The sequence below is a fragment of the Embiotoca jacksoni genome, unplaced genomic scaffold (genome assembly GCF_022577435.1).
Source record: "Embiotoca jacksoni isolate LCO1_2020_lvr unplaced genomic scaffold, fEmbJac1.0.p SCAF_11, whole genome shotgun sequence".
Classification (NCBI taxonomy): domain Eukaryota; kingdom Metazoa; phylum Chordata; class Actinopteri; family Embiotocidae; genus Embiotoca; species Embiotoca jacksoni.
The window spans coordinates 18,004,220-18,020,472 of record NW_027185241.1 but is presented as its reverse complement, the minus strand read 5'-3'; the positions used below and the strand labels follow the sequence as shown (position 1 = coordinate 18,020,472).

The window sequence follows — 16,253 nt, the reverse complement described above, 5'->3', positions numbered from 1 at the left end:
CTTAGGAGGCAATGGGAGACTTAGCTACTGTAAGCTTAGATAGCACAGTAATACAAAAAAAAATCTGACTGGTAAGGCTTGTGTATGACAAGGAACAGATTAGCAGTGCCCACGAAAAGTAGTAGGCCTATTTGACATTTTGGATTGCTATTTTGTGTTGACTCTATTCATAAACATGGAGAGGAGATTTGAGGCGCAGTTCCTCACATGGTTTTATACAAAACAAAGGGAATATCAAGCAGCTCTAACGAGGTTCTGTGAAGATTTTCAAAAGTTGTACTTTTTTCCTCCTGCTGTAACCACCAATATGTACTGCACCATCTATTTCATAGCTACTGGGTTATTAGAAAACCATGCATTGTACTTTGAAGTTTGAGTAAGGACACATTACGGAGGAGACAAAGGGTAAAGCGAGCGAGGCGTTGCTGGTAATTGCAATTTCTGAACAATTGTGCCGTTCAACTTTTACCGGAGAACAAAAGGAAAACATTATTGATACGATTACCAGGGCATAGCCTACCTGAAACATGAAAGATTTATTTTTCTTCAGTAATGTAATCCCACGAGGCACATCAGTTTAGAAGTGTGAAGAAATAATTCTAAACAAATTTCCCTTTGAAAGGAGAAAGGAGAGGCAGACATTCAAAGCATTGGTTCTTCATTAAAAAGTCAAATTTATGGCATCCATGCGCCAGTAAGAGTGGAGACACCTGGGGTAGTGAAAGCTATGCGACCGGAGGGTAGGAAGAGGTGGGGGGTGCGTTAGGGGGGGAGGGAGGCGGGACGAGTCTGTCATCTTCACACTGTAACCTGAAGCAGACCACAAATTAGCTCCTGTGATGGCAAGGTGTGACCGAAATGAAACAAACATACAAAGAAGCAATCTAATTGAATTGGAGTTCAAAGAGGACTCGGTCGCATTTGGCGATGCTGAGGCGCTTTTTAGTGCTGGACCTCCGAGCAGTAGCAGGTGCTGCTGAGTGTTCACAGAGCTTTAGCGCCGGCTCAAAGGGAAGTGCTACGCTCTCCAGTGCATTGGTGTACCGTAGCACACCTTCACAGCACTATCACAGAGGGAGAGCCAGTGTTGCCGATGCCATCTCCCTCTCAGATCAAACCACTGCTCTTGGGTGGATTGCTGGGATCAAATATCAAAATGGATAGTTGCAACTCCAGGCAGTGATGCAGGAGAAATTCTCATACGGATACAAGTTCTGCCAGGTTTGATTTGAACATGTTGAGGATATTTATTAGACGCAATTGGCAGGAGTTTAACTTATTTTAGATTCTTGGCACGAGGGTGGCTTAACATATTGTCTCATATTAGGTATTAAAAAGACCACTGTACGCTGCTGGTGGAAAACCACTTTTGGACTTTCAGCTTTCGGCTGGCTACATGATCCTCACCTTTGTTGCAGAAGTACTCCATGTCTTCACAGCTCATGTTCTCCGTCTCAAACTCAGCGGTGAAGTTCTCCTCCGCCGAGAACTCGTCTTTGGCCAAGAGCTCGTTCTCCTCGGAGACGCACTCTTCCTCCTCTTCCTCCAGGCCATCCTCCAGAGGGCCTGAGGGAACACACGCACACATGTACATGGAACACACACACACACACACACACACACACACACACACACACACAAACATGAGCGAGATGTTCAGCAGTTTCATCACATCCTTCAGGCTTTCAAGAATAAAAAACTTCTGCCTCTCCTTGATTCTTTTGTTGCGATACTACAAATCCAGATGCAATTCAAAGCGCAGCACACCATTCAACTGTCTTTACACTGTACAAATGTTCAGACACTCAGTCTTGGCAAAGATAAAGCCATGTCAATAAAGAATATTATTTTCCCATTATGATTCACAAAGGTCCTGCCATTATAACGATTGAAAAAGCCCTTTGAGACAGTGCGCTTTCTGAAAAACAAGCTGACGTGCAGCCAAGGTGAGCGCTGATGTTAATCCCGCTAGCTGCAAAACAAAACCTCACACAGATGGAGGGAGGGAAAAAAAGAAAGTTCCTCTCTAGACTTTTCATACAGGCATTACCATGGGAGGAGGAAAGAAAATACTTTTATTAATTTGTTAGCCTTATCACAGGGTACAATGTTGATTTTCCATTTACATTCCATGCCTCCGGGTAATACACCAGTGCAATCTTAAAGGAGACACTTTTCCGTGTGATTAATTTTTCCCCCCTCTGTGCAATATTATTTCTTTAAATCTAAATGATTTCAGAGTTTTGCTTGTAGCTGTACATCTCTTTTGGTATTTGCATATTACTATTTTGCTTCAATCAAGGATGTTGATGGAATTACTGTACTGCTACCTGAATTGTATTAGTTCTGAAAAACATCTCACCCAGCATTTGAATGTTATTAAGATAATGTGCATCCTGCACACCCCTCCCTCCCTCCCTCCAAAACATGTCTGCAATGTCTGCACATGAATTACCATAGCAAAGAAGTGAAGGAACACTTTGGGTTTAAGGTTAGTTTATATTTGAAATAATACACTCCCAGCAACCAACCTGCATCATTTACATGAAAAAAAACAACCTCTCGAGTTGTGTTTAAAGTGAATAATCATATCAAAAGTGCTGCTATCACTGCCAACAAGATGCGGATGCTGTCTCTGTTTCTGCCTGTCACACATGAGCTATGTTGCAGCCTCTTGTGCATCATTCTGGAGCTCAAACAGAGTACACTTATATCCTCTCGACACCTTTCAATGTGTTTGTTCTATTGTAGCGGGAGTGAGCCCCTCAGCTTTAATAAAGCAATAATTTCAGTTCAGAAAGTGGGGCTGGTGTGCCACTCCTGTTTCTCTTTCTTCCCACACCGAGCCTCATAAAAGACCCCCCCGATGTCCACAAACTGCTTGCTCTTTTCATTAGTCTTATAAATTACTCCTTTGTAGAGGCCTACATCTGCAGGAGCCCTGGACATGAAAAGAATTAGCACACAGATCTCTAATAGACACTGCGGAGGCAGAGTGCCGCTTTTAAATTAGGATACAGTTTTATGATCTAATCTGATGCCTTCTGCTGATTCGCTGAGGAGTGAAGTGAGGCGTGAAGTGACTCGATGAGTCTACCATCGCTTAAGATGATACCGAGAGATAAATATCGCAGTATCAAGGCGAGATTGTATGACTGGCGTTAAAAGCTCCTGCCAAGGCAATTGAAGACAGTGTGAGGGAAAGCGGGGAAATACATTTCTATACACACAGTCTGTACACATTCCATTACACAGCTGAATAAGAACTGTGTGTACAACTAAACGATTCTTCCTCTGTTGCGGGCAAATAGCAGCACTATTGCACCACAGAAAATAGACCTACAGTGTTGTGCGATAATAAGGGTAAAGGGAGATTAAAGATAAACTTCATGGTCAATAAGACACAAAGATTAGGTAGATAAGATGAGATAGAATTGAGGTTTAATAGACTCAAAATAAGGGCATCTCACTTCCCCACTCGAACAGATAGTAACTAAATGGAGCATTTTCATACTGATAGAGATACTGGAAGCCTTACTGAATATGGAAAAATGAAATATTCCAGCCAGTCAGAGACATTAAAGGGGTCTGATGGCTACTTCTTGGGGACCACGTAGATTACCAAAGTTTGTTCGCATTCTCACATGTTTAGTTTATTATACAGTATTCATTGCATGGAGAGACCTGAAATTATTTCAGAGACAGCAATGATAAGAATAATGACTTTCTAAACGACTAGCACCACACTCCTAACTCATTTTCTGATAGTGGCATTCCTGCTATATTTAGTTGTGTACTGTTTAAAATCCTGTCACATTCACTGTGTGACCCGCGCTTGTTGGTGCATTTCTATAGGGTCTGCTGACGAACTGGGCCGGAGGAATGTCTGTTGCTTCACCCTCTTATCGAGCCTCCACTGGAGTTCAGATGGCCAATGACACCGTGGAGAGAGCGTCTGCATTTCACTTCACTGCAGAAAACAACGCAGCGGGCTTTAAATGGTGCGTTCATTATAAAAGACGCTGAAATCAAGCTTGAAATATGGATATAAGCTTTCAAAAAAAAAAAATTGAAAAGACAATTTCTTAACAAAGCATTGATTTTCAGAACCATCCACCACCAAAATAATGTTGTGTTGAATTAATTAGCCAACCACCTAAGTTTTTGATCAAAATACTGTTATCTATACAGCCAAAATGACAAAAGTTCAATGATTTCAGTCTCTCAGATGTCATGATTTGATGCTTTCCTCTGTTTTATATGATTTCAAGTTGAATATCTTGTTGTGGACATTTTATTTGACAAAACATGCATTTTGACACGCAGAACTTGTGACAAGTATTTTTCACATCACTGAAACGGCAGTTTCCAACTTAAAGAGATCTGGGGGTCAAAAGCTAATCAAGGGTTTAAGAGAAAATAAATTAAAATGTATAAAATAAAAAAATAAAAAAAAGGTCTGAAATACAAATGATAATGATGTTCTTTGTGAAAAAAACGTTTCCCTGAATTGACTTTTTTTCCTGCTGCAATCGTGGATATAGTGATATGTTCAGTCATTTTAAAGTCCTTAAAATGAAACAATCTTAAAAAAAAAGCTGCTTTGATTAAACTGCGTGTGTTCTTCAATGAGTTCATGAGTGGTGGTGACAGGTCACAAGAAGACTTTGCTTCATTTTCTAAGGGGTCAAAAGCCAAACAGGTTGGGAACCACTCAACTAAACAATTAATACGTTTATCATTAAAGACATTGAACAGAATAACAGGTAGCTGCACCCTTTCATTAATTAACCTTAACCTTAAGTGCGACAGCTTTTCAGTTCAGACTTTCAAGTGCAAATTCATTAGCTTTACTTTCTAGAGAAAGGCTTGGTTTGCCAAAATCATCCTCGCACAAAGACTCCTATCTGCTCAATTTTAAGAGGATGTTTCAGGAAACTGCACCCTGCCTGAACTTCCTCTCAATCAGGGTCAGTGTCCAGGTATCCCTGCACCCCCACAGCCCTGTCATCCACACCCTCCACTGTATCATCCACATTCATCAGACTCTTCCTTCGCTTTCTGTAGAGAGAAATCTCAGCCCTGTTCAAACAGTCATGCAGCAGGAGCAGCCAATGCTAATAGAGACATTGGTAGCTGAATGCAGGCTTGATCACAGTGGCTCTTTTGTTCATGGCATGGCCTCTGTCTGATAGGGATCGGCCATGCGGAGTGGAGCTCCGGAGAGGGATATGGTAATGCCCCCACTGAGTCTATAAAATGGGGTGATACTCTGAGACCATATGATGGACAGAGGATTAATGAGTCACGGAGGAAGGGGAGCAGGGAAGAGAGTACGGACAGAGGTGGTGGAATGAGCATATCTTTCAGGAAAATACTGTGTACTCCAGTCTGCGCCTCAGTGGACTAAAACAGAAAATGGAAAAAATACACAGATGTGCCAACCTTGCCTCCGAAGCTCACACTTAAAAAAAAGAAAGAAAAGGAAGCGCTCTGAAGAAATATGTGTGTACGTGCAAAACTGTATGAGTGACTGCTAATTTCATGGCATGCTTTTTCAGCCGTCCGCGTTGTGGGGAGCTTGTGGCCGGGCTGTGATAGCGATACCTCACATTATCAGCAGGCTCCACAGTGTGATGTGTGGATCACAAACCCAGCCTCCTCTATAGCTCCCTAATTAGAGGTGAGGTAATTGAATCTGACAGAACAAAGCAGCAGATCTCTATAAGCATGGAAATCATTTTTGCACCCACCTATACAGTTTTTCATCCAAAAGGTCCATTGAAAATGTGTCCAAGCTGGCCTGGGGATAAAACGTAGCACCTGAGACTAAACATGAATGCATAATGCAGCCCTAAAATCCAACAGGGCCACACAGCTCAACCCCTGCCAACTCCGCTCCCTGGGACTGGCCCTCTGTGCCAACACTGATACTGGGCCTTCCTCACTTCCGGGTGAACACACACAAACTTTTGCGGGGGAGGAAATATAGAAATACAGACTTTGCCTTGAGTTGCAAGTAGCTCGACGCTGTGAGCCAGGTAGGCTCATGCACAGTCTTCTGTTTACCCCCACAGCTGGAGAAAAAAATATGGATAAACACTCGCTCTCTTACAGCAAAGTGCGGAAATAGAAAAAACAATTTCGTCTCATCTTGCAGGATAGGTTGGGAAGGTTGAGAGAGGAGAGACAGAGAAGGAGGAGAAAGAGGAGAGAGGCAAGGAGAGACTGGGGGCCATACTTTCTCCTCAGCTCTAATGACCTTTGGGAAGCAGAGGGCTCCCTCAGCCTTGGAGGAGACTTAGTGTATATGTTACAGGGCTCAAGCCTCTAATTTAATCCTTGATCACTGTAATGAAATAGATACCATTTACGCAACTCGTAATAGCTTAATATGCTACGGGAACCCTCAAAGGAATGTTTCATTTCAAACATCTTTTTTTCATACGGCATAAATGTTACAAAAAAAAAAAAAAAAAAAAAGAGCCCTTTTCCAAGTTGTACACTCTGTGATCAAACTAAATGTGGAGCTAATGCTGTAACACAAGTCAAAAGTAAATTACCATTTGTATGTTGTCTGTGAATGGCTGCTTGTGTGTAAATGTGTGTGCGCGCTGGGAGGAGCGTGGAACAGCTTCAGTGGAGACTGATGTGTTCTCTGAGCTGCAGTCTGTGACCAAGAATAAGCAATGGTATTGTTTAACTTGATTTTCCGGTTGCTAAGCAATGTAATTCTCCTGATTAGAAATGGCTGCCTTCCTAAATTCGGGCACTTACAATCAACAGTCAACAAACGGCTTGAAAACTCAGCAGCGACGCTCATCTGGAAATTGCGGTGAAAAGGGAGGGAGGGCGGGTTCATGGTGGGGTGGGGGCGGATAAATGTATTCACATCCTTGTAAAACACCCGCTCGCACGCACACACACACACACACACACACACACACCCTTCTCTGAGGCTGAAGCACTGAAGATGACAAGGCATCTAAATGTGATCTGATGACATCATGCATTTCGATGGCCCGCTAAGTTTACATTGCTGTACATATCGGTTTTGTGCAGCAGCCCTGCGACACACCCATCGGCTGGGAAAGTATCTCTGTCTGCAGATTCCTCGTGGCAGCTTGTGAAAGTGTTACCCACAAGCAGAAAAATATCATTTCTGTAAGAAAGGGGTTTATTTTTGTTCACATTTCTCAAATGCTGCAAACATAATTCTGGTCGAGTATCTTATTCCAATCAGACACAACGTTGGATCCCAGCATGTTTGCAGAGTTGCTAAGTTCTGTGTTGTTGCGCCCAGTGTTTCTGTCTGGACTGTTGAAGGGGAATAACACGCTCTTACTTCTTTATCCAATGAATTGGAATTGGAATGGCATGAAAACATGCTGGCATTTGACTATGCCATTAAAATGCTGGAGGCACCTCTGAGCGTGCCCGAGGGCTTCAGCAGATGCCAGCCAGTTTCTCTGTGGAGTTAGCTGGGTCCTGCTTCACTCTACTGACTTTACTTGCCTCTCTGGAGTTTACAGAGAGGCGCACACACGTCCAAATGGACACTGGTACGTTTGGTCCATAAAAGTCACAAAGCTTGTCCTCCAAGTAATATGGGCTTAGTTAATGCCTCTTTCGCAGGGTAACATTTGCTTTCTAGGTGCAACGAAGGGATTAAAATGCTGTTAGACTGGCCAGCGTGCTGCGTTTAAGTCCTTCCTGTTACACACTTGCTTCTCCTCTGGCTGAATGATTTATTAGTGTCATTCTGTTACTTATAAGGAAATAAAAGTTAACCATGTGCCTGTACACTGGATGTGACAGTTGAAACAAAGCAGGTAAAATATGTGTGGTCTTAATTACTGGTTTATAAGCGAGCTTTTCACTAGAACGTTCACTTTTAATGAAGCCATTGAGTGAGGCTCCTCCAGGGAGCTATCATGGTTAAGTGGGGGCATCCATCTTCAGCCATTGGCTCGTCTGCAGACGAGTGGAGGCTCTGTCTACAGCACGCTCACATCATATTGGCTCACTTTATCTCCACTAAGTAAAGTCTGTTGGAAGGTGCTAACAGTGGCAAGAAAAGACTTTTCTCCAGCAGCTCTGATGAGGCTGAGGGAGTTTTCATTCTGTCGGGGCACCCGGCACTTGACTGTGTCTTAAGTGCTTCATAAGATGCTGCTGTTTAACCTGAAAAGCGTCGTATTCATCACATTCAGTGGCCTGTGAGCCTGTGAGGTCTGAAATGGCAATATTGCTTGCTAAAACTGCTTCTGCAACAATTAGCTTTTAGTCTAGCATCATTTCAAAGAATTTAATAGGGCGCCTTCAGAAAAAGAAAACTGATTACTGTATCAAAAAATGTAGATAAAACAATATTTTTCCATCAAGGAATTTCTATGAAATGGATATATCTAAGATGTCAATTTTATTCCAGTTTTATGGCGGATGGGGGGGTTCCTTTTGCAATAAATTCTTCATTAATTCAATTCTAATTTGCCTCTGGTTCCTATTTCTACTATTGATAGTTCCACTTCTTAATACCTCGGATAAGGGGGAGAAAATCATTGCAATAACTCAGTGGAGACTGTGAGAAACAGATAGGATCTAAATATTACCAATGCCAAAAGAAGTGTGAAGTCTGATGAACATTTCAAAAGAACAATTCTTTATGGATCAGCTAAATCTTTTCCACTTTTTAATTAAAAGTAAAGAAAATAGAAGTTAATTATCCTGTAAAGATTAGCTGGTGGGCATCTTTCTGTAAATTAGTTCTAATTAAAAGGAAATTGTCAAATGACATTCAAAGCACTGTCCTTTAAAACACAGACCGAGATGGGCTTTTTCTCCCCCGTCCTCCTCCCCCGTCCTCCCCCACTCTGCCTCCCTCCTTATTCTTGATCTGGCCATGTGAAGCTTCTTGCTGGAAGATTAGGATTCTGCCAGTGCTTTACACAGCGCGCGCACACACACACACACACACACACACACACACACACACACACACACACACACACACACACACACACACACTGTGCTCCCTGGATAGCAGGCCTCTAGCACACTGTGAAATACTGCTGCATCAATGAGGAGCTCGTGGCTGCTGGAGATAAATACTCCTCATTGATAAATGATTGCACTGATTAGCTGGAAGGAATCAGGTTTAAAATGTATCAGGCTGATATTGGATTTCTATGAAATATCAGAAGTTGATCGCGTGCAGCAATACAATCGCTCTGAAAAGTTGCAATTAAATGTTTTTAATTTATGGATTTTGTTGTGATTTTTTAAAGGTGGATAAATCATGACAACAACAGTGTCTTACTTGTTGTGTGTTTATAGACTTTAACTGCTATAAATAGATAAAAAAAATAATATTAAAAAGTCAGGCACAGAATTTTGATGTAAATTTGAATATATTAGACATATGCAAAATATTTTAGCTACGGTATCGGTAATATCATTCTAATTCTGCCATTTGGGTTGAAGCAAACAATAATTACATTGATGTTTATTTTTAAAATTGTTTATCTGATCCCTTAATTTTTTTTTTTTTTATCATTAAAAGGCCAGGAAATAGTGGAATCACATGTTCCCTAGAGCTCAACACAACATCTTGGCATTACTTGTTTTGTCAGATCCAAAAATAAAGGAGTTTTCAATATACTATAATGTACATCAAGAAAAGACAGCAAATCCTTTAATTTGAGAGTTTCAAAAAAAAAAATTATATTTTAACTTTAAAACAATTACATACACTGTTTGTGGATCTACATCACTACTATCACTATTCAAAGACATTATTAGTCACACCCCAGTTTGCATGATTCTCCCCTGCCTCCAAAATAAAAGAGCACAAACATATAAAGAGACACAGTACTTAACCAAACCTCCACTATCGTCACTTCACAAATAAATGATGAATCAGTCTCCTAGGATATGAGTGTACTGTAGCTTTCATCTGATTTCATGTGAATTTCATCATTCATTGTGAGGGCTCGGCTGTTGCTCCCATCCGCTTGCATTGTGTCAAACCAGATTCCAGCAGTTACAGTCTGACAGAGGAAGAGAGGAGGAAAACAGTGCTGAAGCCCCTCCATCTGCTCCGGCTAATGATGATGCTCTCCCTGGCCTGGAGCAGAACTGTGTGAGGGAGATTTACACCCATAATACCCCCGGGGCTATGGAGCTGCACCACGCACCAAAACACCGTCACTCCATCACTTTCTATATGATAGCTGGCAGAGCAGGTAACAATGGACCAGCAACAATGTCTTTTTGTATTACTGACAAGTGCCTTATTTGGTTGACATAACCTGCCTGTGTGTCTGTGGAGTGGCACTGAGCACACAGGAAAATGGATGACAGCTACACCATAGAGACATTGTGCAGTTGCAACAATCACACCACACTATGTTTAAAAAAAAAATACCTAGCAGTGTGATAGGAGGCGGGCGAGCGCAGCAGTGACTGAGGGAAAAGTGTCTGTCTTTGCGATACACTAATTGGAATGATGGCAGGAGGGGAAATCAGACATCGCAGTGAGCTAAACTGAACGGAGCTGCCTTTTTCCATTTACTCTATTATAAAGGTTTATGAGTTGTAATTGCCCTTCAATTGGGGAGCTTTAGACCCACTAAAAAGCTCTGTGTGGGACTAGCCTTGACATCTATCTCCTAAAACAAGTGACTTAAATGGTGAGAGGCAGAAAGAACGACGATGTGCAAGTGTGTGTGTGTGTGTGTGTGTGTGTGTGTGTGTGTGTGTGTGTGTGTGTGTGTGTGTGTGTGTTTCAGAGAGAGAGAGAGAGAGAGAGAGAGAGAGAGAGAGAGGGAGAGACTGAGGCAGGGGGAGATGTAGAGAGCTCCACTCCTCAGGGATTGAGTGTTCACACACAGTAAATGGAAGTGGCACAGCTCTGACCTTTGAGCCACAGCATACGAGTAAAGTGAAGGCGCTGTCAAAATATTGCTTCAGAAATGACAATCCACCTCGCCAGTCCCAAGTCTTGACATGGCAGGCAAGTGGAGAGCCGTAACCTGCTGATCCCGACATTACAAATGAGGGGATTATCATGACAACAAACCGCAGCTCGACACACTGCATACCCTAAAGATATTCTGGCATTGCCCCTTATTATCAGCAAAGTCCCACACAGATAGCCAGAGATGTCACCGAGAGCAGGCTCCAAAATCGAAAGGCATACGAGTCGTCATGTGTCAGGATCCCAAATAAAATTTCAAATCAGGCTTTACAAAATAACTTCTACCTATCAGCATCGACTCTGCCGTTGTAATATTACACTTACAGTTTCTGAACTTTGGGATTTGGCAGCACAGCAGCTTCTCTGCATCTTCATTTACACCCATGTAATACTCAAGTCCACAGAGAATAACTCAATCGTAAAGAATACCAAAATATCACAAGCAAATTACTAGTGCTCTGAGAGGAAGCTTGGGAGGAACAAAGACAGGCAGCCATAATTATATCTTGGCGTGTATAGCATGTCAATGGGCCACCTTCGTTCTGGAGGGCATTCCCCTGGGCCCCACAGGCATCAAAATGATGTCCAAATTATTTTGTGCTCTATTGCAGCATGGCACGATTATCATATTTACTGGTGGTGCATTATGACAACATTGATGTTTACACCTGTCTCTGTGAGAAGGCAAGGTTTACACTCTGTAATTTAGCAAATGTACAGTATGCATATGAGCTTGTTGGCAGGGATTTAAATTAGGTCAGGAATGGAATACATCAATAGCAACCCATATGTGCATCTTTCTTTTTCTTTTTTCTCCCTCCCCTCCCCAGCCTTCTTTGCTCAGAAGCTTGGCGATGAAGCAGCTTGACGACTGCAGAAGTGTGATATGTGCAAATCACATTTGCAGATGAGCTTGAAACTCCCTTTTAATATTCAGATATCAGACATCCCGCACTGAGAAGCCCGCTAAGACGCGATTCGGGGGAGAAAAGCAAGATCCGCGTCATTAAGGGAATCGTTAGAGGCTCGGTTTACATTTTACATATTTCACAAAAATGTACAACCAAGTAAAAACATCACCAGTTATCTGTGATAACAATGCAAATTTTTGTCAGGGAGCACATGAAGATTCTGTCAAAATCCAAAGTCGCTCAGGTCTTTCTTTTCTTTTTTTTTTCCCTCTCTGGCTTAACACCCTCAGCTTATTGGCGCTTTGATTTCTTTCATATTTTTTTTCCCTGAGAAGTCACACAGGCTTGTGGAGTCAAAGACGGTGAAAGGTATGTTTGCCACGAGGCACGGGAACACGTGTCCCCATAGCCTGCCAATAGCTCATCAAACACACAGGCCTGTGGATGGATGCAAGCCCGGCTGGCGTTTAGGACGTCTAAACAGCATCCGCTCTGCCACACAAACCACCATTGACTCCTGTTTACTTGCTTCAGTTAGACCCACAAAGAACGGTCTTGTTTAACTGGCCATTTTCTGCACACAAACGCACCGTGCTGACAACGACGCCACTACAAGGCTGTGATATTTTTTTTCCCTTTACACCTGCTCCTTTGTGGTGTACAGTAGCGCCCGGACAATAATTTTAGCCGCTTTACAGCCTCAACTTTTTCACTGGATGACAGAATGTAGCCCCTGCAATTTCCCCCAGCCTCCTTCATTTCCCCGTGTCTTAGCCCTGCGCCAAATTTGTCTCTGTGCCATTTTAATTACAGCCAAGGCAATCTTTATGGTGGTATTCTGCGAGAACACCAATCTGCAAAAAAGGTGATAAGTAGAACCGCCACCCAGCTTTGGTATCAGTAATAAACAGACACTTAATTGAATAATTTGACCTAAGAGGCTGATCCTGGGAAATAGCATGTTGGAAAAATTATTTTGAATATTGAAGACAGTTCAGTGTTTTGCATGACGCCTGCAGTGGGGAAGGCGCAGTGGATTTGGCTGGTTGCCCGCCAACTCGCCAATGTGGGCCATGGTGAGTCTTTATGGAACAGATAAGTGAGCCTTTGGTATCCTGGAAGCACTCAGATGTGTGTGTGTGTGTGTGTGTGTGTGTGTGTGTGTGTGTGTGTGTGTGTGTGTGTGTGTGTGTGTGTGTGTGTGTGTGTGTGTTTTGGAAGTGGTGGTGGTGGGGTGACACATGTATGCATGAGACTGTGTGCAGGCGTGTGCGCGCATGTGTCCGATATGCACGAATGGGGGGAAGGCGAGGAGTGTGAAGTGTGCCCACTCGAAGGTCTGTCTCTAGCTAGCAGCCACATGGGCACATTCCTCTGTGTCCCCCTACCCCCCCCCCCCCCCCCCCACACACACACACACACACACACACACACACACACACACACACACACACACACACACACACACACACACACACAGCAGCTTTCCGCAGAGCCTTAGAGACAATGACTCGCGGCACCTTCCTGTTTAAGGATAGCTGTCAGAGGATGATGGCTCCGATTCAACACTGCAGCAGGTTTGCACAGAGCTCCCTGATAAAACGAAAAAACCAAAAGCCTCCTTTCTCCCCTCTTTTTTTTTTTCTCCCTCTGTCTCTCCCCCCTCTCTCTGTGTGTCTCCGTCTTCCTCTCCCTCTCTCCATCACTCTCCCTCTCCCTCCACAGTTCAACACTGATTTGACTGCTAGCATAATTTTGCAGAGGAGACTATTTGCAGATGCAGCAGAGTTATCAATCCGAACAGACACACAATCCGGGTCCAATGTCACTTCTCCTCATTATGTTAATGGTTAATACATGCAAATGAAAACATTCCGGCAATTTGATTTCTTTGAAGATAGTTTGCATATTGTCTTAGCCATAATGATGGTACACTTTCTCCCCAGCTTCGATTTATGCAAGGCTAGTTAGTTCATTTTTATCAGCTCTGAGTTCATTTCTAGGGCTACTGGAATGTGTTTTCCCCTTCCCCTCACTATTTAACTAATTAGGATTCAGGTACCATAAGCAGATTTTTCACGCTATTGGTGTTTTTCTTAATTAAGAAACAAATGAATTCTCCCCAGCAAAATAGATGGAACAACGGGATAGGGTGCCAGGGGCCAGATGCGGCGCTTCTTAATTAGAAGTCACTCCATTGTCTGAGGTTTTTTAATGAAGCCCCAATCTAAATGGATATCAAAAAAGCTTCTAGTGAAGAAAAAAAAACACACACACACACCGGCCATTTAAAATAATAAGGGAATAAAGATAATGAAAGACAAAAGATATGTACTGGCAGCCCCGGCTCACACCTCCAGTTCAGTGCAAGCAGTGCTCTCGTCACCTCTGGATGAGCCCTATTAAAACGGCTTGATCCCTCGCCGGCCCCTGCCTGCCTGCAGCCATGTCTAATGTTCTGCCAAGCCAACAGTGAAACACTCTCTTTTCAACTTCTCATCAAAGGTGGAAGTTTCATTACCCTGTGGATGGTTATCAACTATTTCTGAAAACTGTTGCAGCTGTCAACTTCCTGTCTTGGCTTGAAAAAAAAACAGCAGCAGCAGCTAGCAGAATCCATGCTTATCATGTCAATGTCATTTATGATAGGCAAATGTTTTGTGCAGGAAGTACCAACGCAAAATTTCCAATTAGCTGGAACAAATTGTCACCTGAACACAATATGGAAGATAGAAACATCGGTGTGCAATTAGATTGGAGCACCTGGGATGTATAGGCGATTTAAAAACAGTGCATATGTAATGGGAGAAAAGTTTTTGTTTTGAAGTTAATTTGCAGCAGGATTTTTTTTTTTTTCCCTGTGAAGCCCAATCATCTCGGTCAGCCCGGGTGATGCTGCAGCACTGGTGACTGAAGGCGATAACATCGGGGCTGTTTTTGACTGAAATAAAACCCGTAGCATGCCCATATGTGCTGCCAACCCCATCAGTTCTTCTTCAGACGGCATGGCTTAGGAGCTCCCAGAGGATGAGCCAGTGCCCACTGATACGGGCCCAGCTACCGTCTTGTCCAGGCCAAGTATCCCCGCGCCCAGGGGCTGTGCCATCAATGCCATGACTTGTGCCAGACTGGATCCCACCCAGCAATCCATTTCAAAGGCTTTTTTTTTTATGGATCAGGTATGCAGTGTGATTTTCCTTTCCCTTTGTAATGTGCCGTGTCAAAGGCGAGCTAGGCTGACTTTAAAGTCATATACTAGTTTTTTCCGCCTTTCATTTGGGAAGGAGACATAATTGATTTCTGAATTTCCAAATGTCAAGTTGGAAGAGATTAGAAAAAAAGAGCAAAGTCCTTAAAATCAATCGTCAACATGGGCATGTTGATTTGAACGGTATTTAGTGCTTTGTGCTTTTATTTACAATGTAAATTATTCATCAGTAGTGAGCAAATTCGTAAGTATTTATGTCATAATTCCCTGGGGAATTTGACATTTATGGAGATAAACCTTATTGAGAAACCAAGTGTGTTGTCTGAATGTGTCAGAAAACTTTACAAGATCATCACATCATCATTTCCTCAAGCAGAATATTGGACCAAAATACCATTTACCGACTGACTTCTCTGAGTTCATTGTGTGAAAAATAGATTTTTTTTTTTCTTTAAAGAAGTAACTTCCTTAATAAAAAGTCACATTTTTTAAACACCTCTATTTATCCACAAATTACCATAATCCTCTGGATGTTCACTCATGTGCTCTCTCTCATTTAGAGCATTACTTGTTTATTTATATCTGTGAATGAGATTAGAGGGGAAGATTACTTAGCGCAGACACATGAATAGCGATCAAAGACTGCAGGATAATGTAAGTCTTTCAGTGATTGCTCAGCTCTTTTCAAATCTACCGGTGGTGTATTAGAACAATACAAGTGGCTGTGCTCCATACAGTGTGACAACAATAATACAAAATCCTCAGGGAGTGAACCGCATGTAAACACTCCAGATCAGCACACAGTACACTGGCACAAAGTGTCCTCTAATGCAGCAAAAATTAGCTTTGATCCTGACGAGGGCACCGCTGAGTAGCAATCAGTTCGGTGAAATGACATCACTTGTCGGACATAAAAGCGGTTTGAGGCACGTTAGTGTTCTGTATCTGTCTGTGCAAAAGTGTTTTACAGCCTGCACTCTTTCTAGAGGCTCAACTGGGGAACATCAGCCGCGAGTAAACAAGCAACATTATGTCCTTCTGATTATTCTAAACAAAAATGTAGACACAAAAATGACACTCTCTCATCCAGATGATTTATGAAGAATGCTATGACACCTGAATAGTCTTTTTCTCTGTTTGTCTGTGCTGCACACAT

At 42.6% G+C, this 16,253-nt stretch overlaps 1 protein-coding gene across 2 annotated transcripts in view; it reads right to left on the bottom strand.

Annotated features, from left to right (window-relative positions):
- The window catches only part of zfpm2a (zinc finger protein, FOG family member 2a), a 118,258-nt gene that overhangs the window by 84,480 nt on the left and 17,525 nt on the right, over positions 1-16,253 (bottom strand). For both annotated transcript variants that reach the window (XM_069143447.1, XM_069143446.1), the window contains exon 2: positions 1,408-1,566. In XM_069143447.1, the coding sequence (XP_068999548.1) occupies positions 1,408-1,566 (159 nt within the window). The remainder of the gene's footprint in view (positions 1-1,407; positions 1,567-16,253) is intronic.